The sequence below is a fragment of the Arachis ipaensis genome, chromosome B07 (assembly GCF_000816755.2).
Source record: "Arachis ipaensis cultivar K30076 chromosome B07, Araip1.1, whole genome shotgun sequence".
Taxonomy (NCBI): domain Eukaryota; kingdom Viridiplantae; phylum Streptophyta; class Magnoliopsida; order Fabales; family Fabaceae; genus Arachis; species Arachis ipaensis.
Window position 1 is genome coordinate 88,916,826 of NC_029791.2, and position 15,371 is coordinate 88,932,196.

The window sequence follows — 15,371 nt, forward strand, 5'->3', positions numbered from 1 at the left end:
ATGGCAAGCTGTATGTTGGGGGATCACCGTTGTCAATGGCTACCGTCCGTCCTCTCAGTCCAAATGGTCCAAATGCACTGTCACCGCACGGTTAATCATCTATCAGTTCTCACTCATGTTAGAATAGGATCCAGTGATCTTTTTGCGTCTGTCACTACGCCCAACACTCGCGAGTTTGAACCTCATCACAGTCATCCTTTCCCGGATCCGACTCCGAATATCACAGACAAGGTTTAGACTTTTCGGATCTCAAGGATGCTGCCAATTGATTCTAGCTTATACCACGAAGACTCCGATTTCATAGATTCGAATGCTCTGTTATTAGGAGAGGCACTCAAACTCGTGAATCAGGAACCAAAGAGATACACACTTAATCTAAGATAGAACGGAAGTGGTTGTCTGACACGTGTTCATAGGTTAAGAATAGTGATGAGTGTCACGGATCATTACATTCATCATGTTGAAATGTGAGTGAATATCTTAGAATAGAAACAAGCGTGATTGAATGGAAAACAGTAGTAATTGCATTAATCTATCGAGACACAATAGAGCTCCTCACCCCCAACTATGGAGTTTAGAGACTCATGCCGTAGAAGATACAAAATTCAGATGTAAAAATGTCATGAGGTACAAAATAAATCACTAAAAGTGGTTTTTATAATGAACTAGTAACCTAGGTTTATAGAAAATGAGTAAGCTAAGATAGATAGTGCAGAAATCCACTTCCGGGGCCCACCTGGTGTGTGCTTGGGATGAGCATTGAAGCTTTCACATGTAGAGACTTTTCTTGGAGTTAAACGCCAGCTTTGGTGCCAGTTTGGGAGTTTAACTCCAGCTTTTATGCCAGTTCTGGCATTTAACGCCAGAAAAGGGTAGAAAGTTTGTGTTTAAACGCCAGTTTGCGTTATCAAAACTCGAGTCAAGTATGAACTATTATATATTGATGGAAAGCTCAGGATGTCTACTTTCTAACGCAATTGAGAGCGCGCCAATTGGGCTTCTGTAGCTCTAGAAAATCCACTTCGAGTGCAGGGAGGTCAGAATCCAACAGCATTTGCAGTCCTTTTTTAGCCTCTGAATCAGATTTTTGCTCAGGTCCCTCAATTTCAGCCAGAATTTACCTGAAATTACAGAAAAACACACAAACTCATAGTAAAATCTAGAAATGTGATTTTTGAATAAAAACTAATAAAAATATAATAAAAAGTGACTAAAACATACTAAAAATTATGTAAAAACAATGTCAAAAAAGGTATAAATTATCTGCTCATCAATTATTTTCTAACTTTACCCATTCTGAAAATACTTCTCCACCAGCTTATTCCATGTTTTCAAGCCTAAATTGGGCTGAGTATCCAACCACTCTTTGCTTGGCCTTTTACAGTGAATGGAAAGAGCAATAGCCTATAGACATCCTGGTCTACTCCGCTAGCTCTTACTGTGTCAGCTATCTGCGAGAATTCAGCAAGGAATTCTGTGGGCTCTTCTTGTGAAAGTCCCTGAAACTGGCAGTTTTGCTGCACTAGAGTTATTAACTTTGGGTTGAGCTCAAAATGAGCTACTCAAATAGGAGGTATACTACTGTTGCTTCCATAGAAGTTGGGAGTGGGGGCTGCATAAGACCCCAAGGTTCCTCTTGGTTGTGCCTCTCCCTCTAGATCTATAGTGCACTCTTCTTGTTCCTGCATACACAGACAAGAGACAAATAAAAGTGGGAGTCTCTATGTCAGAGTATAGAGAGCTCCCAATGAGATACCCAAAAAGTAACAAGAAATAAAATAAAAATATTTTTTTTGAAATATCAAAAATAACAAAAAAATGGAAAAGAATTAACTAGAAATTTTGAAAATTAAAATGAAAAATTCTATTAATGATTTTTGAAATTCAAAATTGAAAGAAAGAAAGACCAATGAAACACCAAACTTAAAATTAAAATAAGATAAAAAAAACAATTAATTAAAAAGATTTGAAAATGAGATAAAAGATTTGATTTTGAAAATTTGAAATTTAAAAAGAGTCAATCAAAGATTTGAAAAATTAAATTTGAAAAGAAAAAGTCAAACAAGATAAGATAATATTTTAAAATTAAGACAGAAGATTTGATTTTAAAAAGAGAAAAGAAAGAATTTTTTTTCGAAAATAAACAGAGAATTAGGTTAAGGAATTTCGAAAAAGATGAGAGAGAAAGAGGGTAGAAGATTTTCGAAAAAGAGGAAAGAGAAAGTAGTTAGGAGGTTTTGAAAAAGAGGAAAGAGGAAAGAATTAAAGAGACACCAAACTTTTAAAATTAAAATAAGATAAAATAAGTAACTAACTAACTAACAAGATTTGAAAATAGAATAAAAGATTTGATTTTGAAAATTTGAAATTAAAAAGAGAAGTTAAAAGAAGATCTTGAAATTTAAATTTGGAAAGAAAAAGTCAAACACAGATTAGGAAAGATAACATTTGAAAGATTTGAAAAGATTTGATTTTAAAAATTGAAAATTGAATTTTGAAAATTTTGAAATTTGAAATTTGAAATTTGAAATTTGAAATTTGAAAACTGAATTTTAAAACTTGAATTTTGAAATTTTGAATTTCGAAATCTTGAAGTTTGAAAATTGAACTTGAATTAAGATAACATAAGAATTTGAAATTTGAATTCTAAAATTTAAATTTAAAACAAGATAAGATAAAATTTTGAATTTTAAAGGAAAAGATAAGACAAAGATTTGAAAAGATAACAAGAAAGTTTAAAATTTGAATTTTGAATTTTTGAATTTTGAAAAATTAAAAAGACAAACACTAAAAGACACCAAACCTAAAAATTTAGAAATCAATTGACTAGGATTTCAAAAATTTGGAAAGAAAAACACAAACAGACACCAAACTTAAAAATTTTAAGATCAAACAAAAGAAAATAACAAGAACAGTTTGAATACTATAAAGAACACTCAAGCAAGATTTTCAAAAAACTAAATGACACCAAAACTTAAAGATTTTAAAATCAAACAAGAAAAATTATCGAAAAAATTTCAAACATCAAGAAGGAAAACAAGAATAATTTCGAACATTCAAAGAAAAATATGAACACAAAAAGGGACACCAAACATAAAAACTGACACAAGACTCAAAGAAAAGAAAAGAAAAAGATGATTAAAGATAAAAAGTTTTTGAAAAGTTTTTTTTTTAAAAAGAAGAAAAATAAGAAACAGAATTAAAAGAGTAATAAAACCTTAACAATACTTAATCTAAGCAACAAGATAGTCTGGTAGTTTGTCAATCTGGAACAATCCTCAGCAACGGCGCCAAAAACTTGGTGCGCGAAGTTGATCTCCGCAAACTTCACACAGATGAACTGGTAAGTGCACCAGGTCATCCAAGTAATACCTCAGGTGAGTGAGGGTCGAATCCCATGGAGATTGTTGGATTGAGCAAGCAATGGCTATCTTGTAAATCTTAGCCAGGCAGACAGAAAAGATAGTGGTTGTGAAAAACGCATAAAAACAGAATAAGGAAAGAATTACTGAATTGGTGTGAAAACAGTGATAAGAAATCGGTTGAGGCTTCGGAGATGCTTCTTCTTTTTGAATCAACTTTTCTTATTGTCTACTCCAACAATGGATGAATCATTCCATGGCAAACTGTAAGTGATTAACGCCGAGGCTAGTGGTCATTAATCTCCTCTGCTTCATATCACATGCCGGTGCTAATGGTCATCCAATCTGAATGAGGGTGAAACTCTAGAAATTTAATCCTTGGTGATCCTACTCAAAATGCCACAAACAAGGTCGAATCTTCCGGATCGGAGAATGAAGCTTTATGATTCTAGTCTATACCACAAAAGCCCTAATCACCCCGTACCTCGGCTGAACAGATGTTCCCATGTCCCCAACAAAGTCGTGGATTAGCCGTCTAAGAGATGTATAATCAAGCTTGTGATTCAATGCTATCCTACTAGAGACTCGCAAGAACCCATGTAGAAAATGAGTCATACTCTCGTTCCACCCGGTTTCATTAGTTTGAAGAACGAAGATACATTTTAGAATGGAATCAAACATAGATTGAAATAGAAACAATAGGCCAAAGATTCATTGCTCCTACATTTTTGTAGGTTTATCATTAACCATCATAAAAATAATTACAAAATGTACCCCTTTTTTTTTTGAAAAATTTATTAAATAGATATTGACCCCTTTAACTATTGTTATGTACACTTTTTCCCTTTATCTTTTAGTTTCAGATTCAACGAAGAAGAGAGGTCTGCTAGGGTTTATAGAATCAATTTCAATCAATGCCATTTTCTCATCTTCTTCCTCTGCTCTATCTCTGGTTCGCCTACCCTCGCCGCCACAACACGCATCAGACGCCGTCGCTCCCTGCGTCTGCCGCTGCTCCCTGCGTCCGCCGCCCCTCCTCACGTTCTCGGAGGAACAAACTATCAGTATCACCACCCTGTTAAATTTCGCAGAGAAAGAACGAGAACCAGAGCGACCCTTGATGACACTGAAATAGGACAACTTTCCTCAACTCCACTTCTTGTTGAGGACGACAAACCCAGCAAGGTATGCTTTTTCCTCTGCCTTCTTTTCAGTTCGGTTTGATTCTTTTAGAATAGTCAAGATGATGAATTTTGAATCCTTAGGGTAGCTTTTCAGGCAATGATTTTTGCCCTGCTTCGAGTTTCCTTAGTGTTTTGATTCGAATTTTAGTTACCTATTTTTGACCAGGGAGCACATTCTGCTGCAACTACTATAACATTCATCACGTTGGTCCTAGCCAAAGGTTGCGGTATTTCACCTTCACTCCCAATCTCATTAGATTCATCAGTGATATTCTCCAAACCTGATTCAATAACACCATCCTGATTCTTAACCTTAGTTCCATTTGTAAAGAAGGCTGGTAGTGAATCCAGCCTCAACGAAGCCGGTTCAGGAGGTGGGACTCTAACATCCTGGTTAGATTCATCAAAGCCTCCATAAATGCCTAGAATGTTACCATTTTGGTTCTCAAAAGAATGGCTTCTGCCATTGGTGCCATGTTCATAAGAAATACTGCCCCCTTCTGGTTTACTAATATTGTCACTGTCTATGGAAGAAATTAGTTTCTTTCTTTCTGAAATCTGCAATTGATGAGTTGAGATTGGCCATGTAAACATTTGCTATGAAGCACAACATAAGCATAGTTACAGTAGCCTTCTAGATGAATAAACAAGCATATATAGTACTCTTGGTACATCCATACTAAATATATCTAGATACAATGAATTGTGAATGTACTGAGTTTTTAAGGTGACAGATATTTTGAAACGGATAGAGTAAATACAACACTACTTTAGGATAAAGCAGAATATACCTGTTGAAGTAGGTCCCTTTTCAAAGCAAGAACATTATTCCTCTTTTCAATAGTGGCATGCACCACGTCTTTTAATCCATCTTTATACTCATCTTTCCCAAAACTCTTGCAAGCTATTGGTCTTACTTTCTTACTCCTCCATAACACCCTCTTGCACCAACACAACCCCAACCTTTCAGAATGCCCAAAACATGAACCCTTTATGCCACAAACCAGAAACCGGGGAGAATGGTAAGGATGGCTAATTCACCTCCCAGGTTCCCAGTACTATTTGTGCCAAGTTGAACATAAAAACACATCATAAATAGTCAGAACTTTTAGCTTATTTAATAAGTTTTTTCTTTGATATATTTTAAGTCTCTTCTGCCTTATGAGTTTTTTATATTAGAAGAAATAGTGGGAGAAGAAAAACTGGTAAGAAAAAACAAATGAAGAATGGGTTATTTAACTGTAAATTTTTATAGTTATGTTTTCTGTGCTCCTATGAATGCACTTCATGCTCAATTTTATATTGGCAGCATGGTCATTTTTATTGTTATATTTTAATCTCTCTTGTCTATTCTCTCATTTCTGGATTTTTTTCCTGTAATGTTTCATGTATTCAGTCTTAATTGGAGCTTGATCATTATTTGTATGCCGGATAAAGGTGATGAATCAGGGCCAATCATTCTTCATCTGGATTCTTTGAGTCTTCAATCTAGCAGATCACTATTTGATAACATCAAAAGGTTAGGATGAAGTAGCACTTGATTTATTGTATACCATATATGTGACATATCTAGTTCATTTCTGATCTGGTTATTAGTTCTTAAACATATCACAGCTTCCATATCTTGTGACTTCACTACCATCCTATGTTACAAGTAGGTGTTTTTCTTATGTTCTTGTAATTTGTAAGCATATATGTAGATTAATGTAAAATTGACCTCACCATGAATGCAGTAAAGGGCTAGGGAAAGGGGGCTACAATCAATCAACTCAAAGAAAGCAGTGTGTTTAAAATGGGGTCATTTCATAGAAGGGCATATGCATATCTAATCTTGCGAGCAATCTATTTCTATGGATTGAGGTGGCAGCCAAGCAAACTTTGCAGGGTTCTCAAAGGGGAAACGATGTATTCTTTAGTGGTCGCGAGCGGCGGGGATTTTATGACATGGGATCAGAAATATAGATAGATTATAGATAGAGGATATATACTCTTTAATATTTTGTTGTCCTTTACACCCACCGCATGCATAGCTGGCATTGCCAATTGTTCTTATCTTTCTATTTTTACTCTTATATTTTCACCATTAGATTTTGGATTCACGCTTCTTCATTTCCCCTTAATACAATAAATGAAACTCGTGTCCAATTCCATGATTCCTAAGATTGACACTATTAGATTGATTTTAATTTTAAAAGATTGTGATTTGTGATGACTGGTACTCGGTGTTTGGTAATTTATATACAAACTTAAGTTTCATTTTGAATTGTGTATTGGTGTTTAGGAAGTTATGGGTCAGGAATTTTCTCATGAAGGGGTTAATAGCGAGCATACATCATATGATCAATATAAGCAGGAGGAAGAAAAACATGAGGAAGTTGACGTGGATTATATGGATGAGGATGACACAAATGTGGAACCAATGTTCGATTATCACGGCTTCGATGAAGGGTATAACATTGACTCACTCGAAGACATTGGGATGATTAAATTTTGGAACATCAGGGATGAAGATGTATGTCATTTTCACTTTTCTGATGTCGACATTGCATTTGAGTTCTACAATAGATATGCAAGTAAAAGAGGCTTTAGTGCTCGGAAGAATAGGACTAGGAAGAGTCATGCGGGCGCACTTAAGTTGAAGAATTTTGTATGTCATCATGAAGGATTTAGACCGCCAAATAATTACGGCATCGGAAACCTTAAGAGAAAACCTACACCCAAGACAAGGTGTGGCTGCAGTGCAATGATGGAGATTCGCGTAGATGCACCTAGTGGTCGTTAATTTTTTTCATATTTTTCAGATGAACACAATCATCCGCTTCTGGATCCTCGGTTGACTGGATTGTTCCCTGGGCATAGATTCATGTCCGAGGCTGATATTGGCCACATGGTTAACATGAAAAAGGGTGGGATTAGTGTTGGGCAGATATATCGGGCATTAGCAAATCAGGCAGGTGGCTACGAGTATCTCTCTTTCACGCAAAGGGACATGTACAATAAAATAGCAAAGCAGAGGTGCCAATTATCCGGTGATGCATATGCAGCTTTGAAGTATCTAGAAGATCAAGCAACAAATGACCCTTCTCTCTATTATAATCATCACATGGATGCCGATTGTACTTTGCGCAATTTATTCTGGTGCGATGGTCTCAATAGGGCAGACTACTCATTATTTGGCGACGTGCTGGCTTTTGATGCTACCTATAAGAGAAATAAATATATGTGTCCACTGGTGGTATTTTCTGGTATCAATCATCATAATCAAACAATTATCTTTGCTGCTGCTTTAATTTGCGATGAGAAAAAAGACACATATAGGTGGTTGCTACAACAACTGAAGGCGGCAATGAATTGGAAAGCACCTGTTTCGGTGATCACGGATGGTGATCTATCAATGAAGTTCGCCATTGAGAAAGAGTTTCCTAATGCACATCATAGATTATGTGCATGGCATCTGATTCGCAACGCAACAAGTAACATTGGCAAGCCCCAGTTTACATCCATGTTTAGAAAGTGTATGCTAGGCGACTATGAAATTGATGTATTTCGTCAAAAGTGGTTTGAAATGGTTGAGGGATTTGGTGTCGAAAACAGAATTGGGTCCTAGATATGTATAAAAAGAGACATTCATGGGCAACTGCACATATAAGAGGGAAGTTTTTTGCTGGTTTTCAGACTACTTCTCGGTGCGAGGGATTAAACTCGATCATTGCAAAGTATGTCAACTCAAGGTACAATCTGGTTGAGTTTATTCAACACTTTAATTGTTGTGTCGACCATATAAGGTGGAAAGAGGTCCAGGCTGACCTCGCCTCTGTGAATGGGAGACCCAGTATGCAAACCTGTTTTCAACAGTTAGAGAGGAGTGCTGCCAATGTTTACACCCTATCAATTTTTATATGTTCCAACCAATCCTTGTACGGGCTGCATCAATGAAGGTAATAAATATGAGGCAAACATGCTCTTATGTGATTTACTCTGTCGGTTTGGACCGAACGCCAAATGAGATGTGGCATGTATTCTGTTGTGACATTGAGATGGAATTCAATTGTTCATGTATGAGAATAGAATCATTTGGCATACCTTGTGAACACATAGTTTACGTCTTAGTGCATGAAGATATAGAAGAGTTGCCAGGGTCATTAGTCTTGCCTAGGTGGACCAAGACTGCCAAAGTTGGTTTGCAAAATGCAGTCGGATTTCATTGGGATTTTTTTATGCTTAGTCAATACGGTTGTTTGATGGATTGGTTTAGACAACTAGCCAACTTTGCTTGCCGAGATAACAAGAGATTTATCTCTACACGGGAAATGGCTTTGAATTTGTTGAAACAATTTAAGGAGGAAGATGCTGGACAATAAGGGTTGGTCAATGATGCAGATAGTGTAAGAGATGATGTGCAAGTGGATGCTTCAAGAGCTGGGCTTGCAACCAATGATCTCGGACATAGCATGCCAAGGGACCCAAGAAAATGTAGGACAAAAGGGGGGCTTTGCAGTCCAATAAAAGAAAACATCGATGTAGACAGTGTGGCATGGAGGGCCACAATCGAAAAACTTGTCGTGTTCGTCGTGGCATTTCACAGTTAGAAGGCCGTGGAAATGACACATTTGATAATGACTCAGATGATCACATGAAAATTGAAGATGACTCATTGGTAAGTACTTTTACCAATGAGGTATGACTAAGTTTTAATTGCTGCTTATTAGCTTGTACTAATGATTTTATATTACTGATATTGTAGGTATATGATGAGAATGCTTCGTGCAGCAGCAATGAAGTGCTGTAATAAGGTATGGTTAATGGTTTAAGTTTCTGGTATTCTCTAATTTTTATTCTATTTGGGATTGGTGTTTCTTTTTTAATTTTTTTGTTATATTTAATATTCTTAGAATTCAGCTTTTGCGATGGTTATTGTTGTTCATGATTATGACTAAAGGTTGAGGTTTGTACCCTTTTTTATGGCATCATAGAAATGTGAAGCTATTGCTTTTTTGTTCCATCATAGAAATGAAAAAAGAAAAATTTGCTTTCCTTTATTTGTTATTGTGTTTGTTGTGTTCGTTGTCACATTGATCTATTCAAATATTATGTTCCTTACATGTTAGGCTACTGCTATTTACTATTATGAACCAAAGTTTGAAGTCCTGCTTTGCTTTTTCTACTTCTGATAGTGGATATCAAGATTGGGGACCAAAGTTAGAAAACTTGGAGTGAAACCTTTATTTTATTGCAATATACTTGCTATGCAGCCTATATTATGCGTTTGTTCCTCTGGATCTATCTTTTTGCATAGATTAAGTTAGAAAATTAGTTGGATACATTTTGTATTGATTTGAGAAATTCAATGCGTTTGAATTAATATTAGTTAGAATAATTATTTTTAGCCTATTAGTTTGGATAATTTAATTCCTTCTTTTTTTAATTTTTTCCCGTCTTTTTAGGAATGGTGGCCTTCGAATAGATGTAAATTATCCTAACATTAATGATTTATTAAATATTTTCGGCTTAAATAATTTCTGATTTCTAAAGTCTTTCTATTTTGGTAAAATAAAATTTAAATAATCCCTATTTTAATTATTTTCAAGACTTTATTCTCTTAAGTGTTGGTGCGATATGTCTAACAACATCAACATTTCAGCATATTACTAAGTTAGTATTTAATCTGACTCGTCAGTACCTAATGGAGCAAACTAACATCATAGTTTAAAATAAAAACCTTTCAAAGGTTGCTTGTCCAAAAACAAAAAAGTGAATATACGGTTGTTTGATGGATTGGTTTAGACAACTAGCCAACAATTTGAATAATTACCTATTTATGCACCTAGGAATACCTATTGCATTACGGACTTCCCAACCCTCGAAATTCACTATGTCTTGTATACCACATTCTGCGTACTTCTCTGATGATATTATTTCAGAAAGAGTCACTCCCTGTAATAATAGTGTGCTTTACTATTTGAAGTAATGATATTATTAACTTTGTTTCTATAGTAGGAGTACTTACTATATTTCTAATATGATGCTTGCGTGGTTCATCATCTTCAACCTTACAGTGAGAGTCTAAGTGATAAAGTATTTTGTTAAGAATGCTCATTACCATCAGATACCGGTGATCATTCTCCTTGATTGGGACATATATATGTATCACAAATAGGATGTAATATGTATAAGTCATAGTTTGAGTACTTTTTATTATAATAAAATTACTCCAATAATTATCTTCAACGTACGAATTGAAGGTCTCGGGTTGGTGGCATATAATATGCATATTTTTCCAGTAGGTCATGATCCTCCATATGTAACGACATGTCATCCTAGGAATGTTTGAGGACAATGGTTATTTATTTTGGTTAGTTAAAAGAAAAAAAGCAAGATTTTGATTTACCGTAAATGATGGTGGAAGGGACCAAATATTTTTTAATTTGGTCATGGTAATATTTGATGTTATCTTCAATGCCATCAACTTTATTACCAGTTCAGATACTTGCTTGCCAGGTACAAGACAGAACAGATCCCCTCTAGTTGCAGTTGTATCTTGTATATGAACCAAATCCTCACTAACACAAAGCCAACACGTTAGCCACAGGGAGAATTAAAATTAAAAATAAAAGATAAAAAAAATGCTCATGCTATGTCAATATCAGCATTAAAGATGTATATAGCCATGTTGACTAAATCCTCACTCAACCTCATATCTTGTGGTGGTTTGAATGAACAGTTAAGATTCTACACAAAACATAAAGGTAATCCATAATATACATACTTGAAAGCTATGCCAATGAATTTCTTTTAACTAAATCAAATACCTTTGGGATAGAAGTGTTCTTGAAAGCCATTTTTTTTTGTTTCACAGAGGTCGTTAACCGTGCTTTGTCTTTGGTGAATGTTAGAGGCCCATTGCGTACTATAGTTTCCGCCATCTTACTTGATAGTTGACCTTTGTGCTCAATTTTTGGCATTTTAGCTGGTCATGCAAACGCCTTGTTTTGGAGAGATGGTGGATTATTGACTCTTGCCAATTTGTCCTTTTACCTTACAAACGTACTCGGAAGTTCTTGCACAGTTTTATTATTTTTGGTATTTCTTTGAACACCGAATCTTGACGTTGGCTTCGATTTTTCTTCTCCATCCAGGTATGTTTGCGTCCCTTTGTAGAATGATGAGGGTAGATTGTGCAAAATCTCAAAGTCCTTATTCTCGTCGGATAAATCCGTAAACACACAATTGTCGGACTTTACTTCCAACGGGCTAGAGTTTTTCTTTGTTACATCATCACATGATTTATTCTTTATCTCATATAGGTCTGTATTGTCAAATTTCTCATGCTTCTCATCAGTGTTACATTGAAGGGCGGTTAATTTATCAAGAGACTTCTTCACCATCCACATTGCCTTCTCCATCTCATTAACTCTCTTGGATAAAGACTACATTATAAAATAGAAAATTAGCATTGGTATATATAAATAACATTGCAATATTATCATGAGTTGGATATATTACCTCTATGGCTTGTAGTATTTGTTTCAACGGAGAATTTTCAATAATTTTCATCGAAGAAGATCCAATGTGATCATCTATTAATTTTTCTTCCATTGCTCTATTAGATTGTAATTTTAGTTTTAGTAGAGATAGTTAATAGTGTTATATACCGAATATGCTATATATTCATCATAAGGGGTTATATGGTACCGTACAAGACTCTGATACTATCTGAGTGAGTAGTAGAAGATGGCTCCAATGAAAAATATGCAGTTCAAGAGTATTTTTAACGATATAACAAAAAGGATAGAAAATTTAGAATCAGTCCTTCATGTTCTACACCAAAAAATTGATTTGATCATGGCACAACAGAAAACTTCCACAAATAGTAGTTTGATGTTGGATCCTACTATTGTTGTGCATTCTTCGGAAAGTATAAAAACTAGTGATCTTACTGGTATCATGCCAATTCAACCCAAGAAGTTATTCCACTTGGATATTACTCGTAAAGCTACAACTCCACCTAATGGACAACCACATGTTAGAGTAGGAGCTGTACTGCCAAAGGTAACCTTAAGTTTTTTCTTCTTTCGTTTATTTTTTCTTTTTTCTTTATTTTTTAGTGTAACCTTAAAAATAATTTTTTATCTGCAGTGGTGGACACTTATTGCATTTGAGCCTACTGCTTTGATGATGTTAACCGATTCTCAAGCTGCTATTGCAGCCTATATTTTTTCGGATACGTTAGATCCGTACGTGTGGTTAATGATTGTGTATAATGTAATGGTGTAAAAATTCTATGATTCTCCCAGCTAACCACTTTATGAATTTGGCAGTTCTGAAGAGTTGGTAATCTCAGATGAAAAAGGTTATAGAAGTACATTTAGATGTCTTGTGTCGGAGATATGTGTCGAATCATGAGTAAGTATAGAGGTCAATGCATGTTATACAATTTCTTGTAATTATATATTTAAGCCTCTATTTACCTATAAACATGTTTTACATATAATTTTAACATATTGTAGGTTATAAATCTGGTGGCACTTATGATGACACGTGTATTTTGACGTAGGAATGAAGATCCGATTTGCTGGTTCATGCCTGAACATTTTGCAGTAAAGTTATCCCTATAATATCTCAAAATTATAAGTTAATTTTTTGTGGCTAATAGTTTGAGTGGATATACTAATTTATAAGGAAGTTCTTTTTTCTAGACTAAACCATGCTATGTACTCACACGAGTAATTTGTATAATTAAATTATCAATTCAAAAATAGCTGTTAAATTGAAGACATATTTTCATTTAACAATTTTTTTTGTATGCAGCGATATGCTTTAAGCGACAAATACACACCTGCTGAGGTTATCACTGATTTCCTTGGAGCATATATTTCACTGAAAATTAGCCATGTCGCTAGGGTACAAGTGACCAATTTATTCCCATTAATATACTGTTAAATTGTTTTTAGTGTTTATAATGATTTAAGGTTTTTTACAGGTTTTTATCCCTGTCTGTGAGGAACTACATTGGTATCTGGTTATTGTTGACTTTACGAGTCGTCGTCTAATTATATTGGATTCACTGCCTTGTGTCGAAAAACATCAACAAAGCAAAAGGAACGCAATTAAAGTGGTAATTATTTGTTCTAAATCAGTACTCAATCATCTATAAACACTTAACAATTTAAATAACCATTTGTTGTAACTAGTACTCTTAGTCAATTTAAATCATTTACAATTCACAATTTTTTTTGTCATGAATTCACTCTTGTAAAGGCAACTTATTTAGAAGTGATGTTAGATGATCATATTTTTGATGATGATAAGTCTAAATTTGTAGATTGCTCCACTTTTTGGCCTATGACACCTTTTGGCCTACCCACTCAAAAAATAGATTATAAGTCTAATATTAAATTTTTTTTTTAAAATATCATAACTCGTTCAATGGATTATATCTTATATGTATATAATAACTATTTGTTGAATGCTTTTTATCATAGGAATGATAGCAGAGTTTGGGTGACCAGTTAGATGAGAGAATGTACTTTACAAGATGACTTTAATATTCAGGTCATATTTATAAGAAAGTATTTTTAACATAATTTTTCTAACACACTTCTAATTAGAATTATATTGTTGGTGCTCTAAGCAGATTAACGACTCCACATGAATGAGACTTGCCGTGGATCTGGTTTTAGATGAGTACAATGATTTGTGCCTCGTAATACAAGAAAATGCTTGGCAATATAGGACCAAGGTGGAAACAAAGCATGAAGACAATTGGGAATGAGGAATTATCTTTTTAGATATTTTTAATAGTTTCTTTGAAAGACAAAGTACTAAGCTATGTTTCATTTATTTTTACACTAATTTATCCTTCATTATATTACAATTCTATATTACTAATTTCTTTTACTTTATCGGTTAATATAAATTATTCATAACCTATATATTTCCGTAAATAACGATGAAACCAGTCACATGACCCAAGAGACTTCGGTTTTGAACATTATGGTAGCCTTATGTATTGGAATGAATTATTATTTGTGCAATAATGAAAAACTTATATTTAGCTTCTTCGAATGAGTAAAGGAAAATACATGTCAAAATATCAACAACAGTACATAACAAGGAGAAGAAAACAAATAAGAAGATTTCTTTATCAAACTTACATGAGATAACGTTAACAACACCGAAATCTTATCTCACTAGGTAAGAACTGTATAAATTAAATTAAATAAAACAATGGTACACCAACATCAATGGAACCCAAGCACCATGATCTAGCCCCGTCCTTCTGTCTTCTTCCACCGCGCTGAAGCCAGATTTTTGAAGTAGATCTCTTACCTTCCTTGCAAGTTGCGGAGCTCCTGGTGCTGAATACTTAATTTATATGCCAACAGAAGATTAAGATCAATTCATGGCCAACCAAGAACTATGGCAAAAAATTGTTCTACAGAGTGTGTTGAAAGCACATGGCTAACTAAAAACATGAACCATTAACTTGTTGGCCATTGACTTTCAAAGTACATTTGTAAATTTTTAGATAAAAAAATATATATAATGCTTAAAGGAAGTTAATATTTAATATTATACCTGTCAGAATTGGATAATTACAACTATTCTGCACCAGCTTGTGTAACATGTTCAATTGATCCTAATGAAGTACCTTGCTCAATACATTGGAAGACATCAAATTATAAGACCTTACTGATGAAAAGGAAAACAAGTAATTTATGATGTCAAGGAAATGCTTTCAGAAACTTTTGAAATATCAGTGACTAACTTGTGCAATGTCAAAGAGAGACAAAATTTACTAAGCAAAGATAAAATGTAGCATATT

General features: G+C 34.4%; 2 protein-coding genes across 2 annotated transcripts; both read left to right on the forward strand.

Moving 5' to 3' along the window:
• On the forward strand, positions 6,834–7,328 carry LOC107607423. Its single transcript, XM_016309385.2, has one exon. The coding sequence runs from the start codon at positions 6,834–6,836 to the stop codon at positions 7,326–7,328; it is 495 nt and encodes a 164-aa protein (XP_016164871.2).
• Positions 7,410–8,153, forward strand: LOC107607422 (protein FAR1-RELATED SEQUENCE 5-like). The gene has a single exon (XM_016309384.1). It carries the CDS (start codon positions 7,410–7,412, stop codon positions 8,151–8,153), a length of 744 nt encoding a protein of 247 aa, XP_016164870.1.

Excerpts from the sequence above, each read along its gene's own strand:
- LOC107607423 (XM_016309385.2), top strand. The coding sequence starts at position 6,834 with ATGGGTCAGGAATTTTCTCATGAAGGGGTTAATAGCGAGCATACATCA.
- LOC107607422 (XM_016309384.1), top strand. The coding sequence starts at position 7,410 with ATGTCCGAGGCTGATATTGGCCACATGGTTAACATGAAAAAGGGTGGG.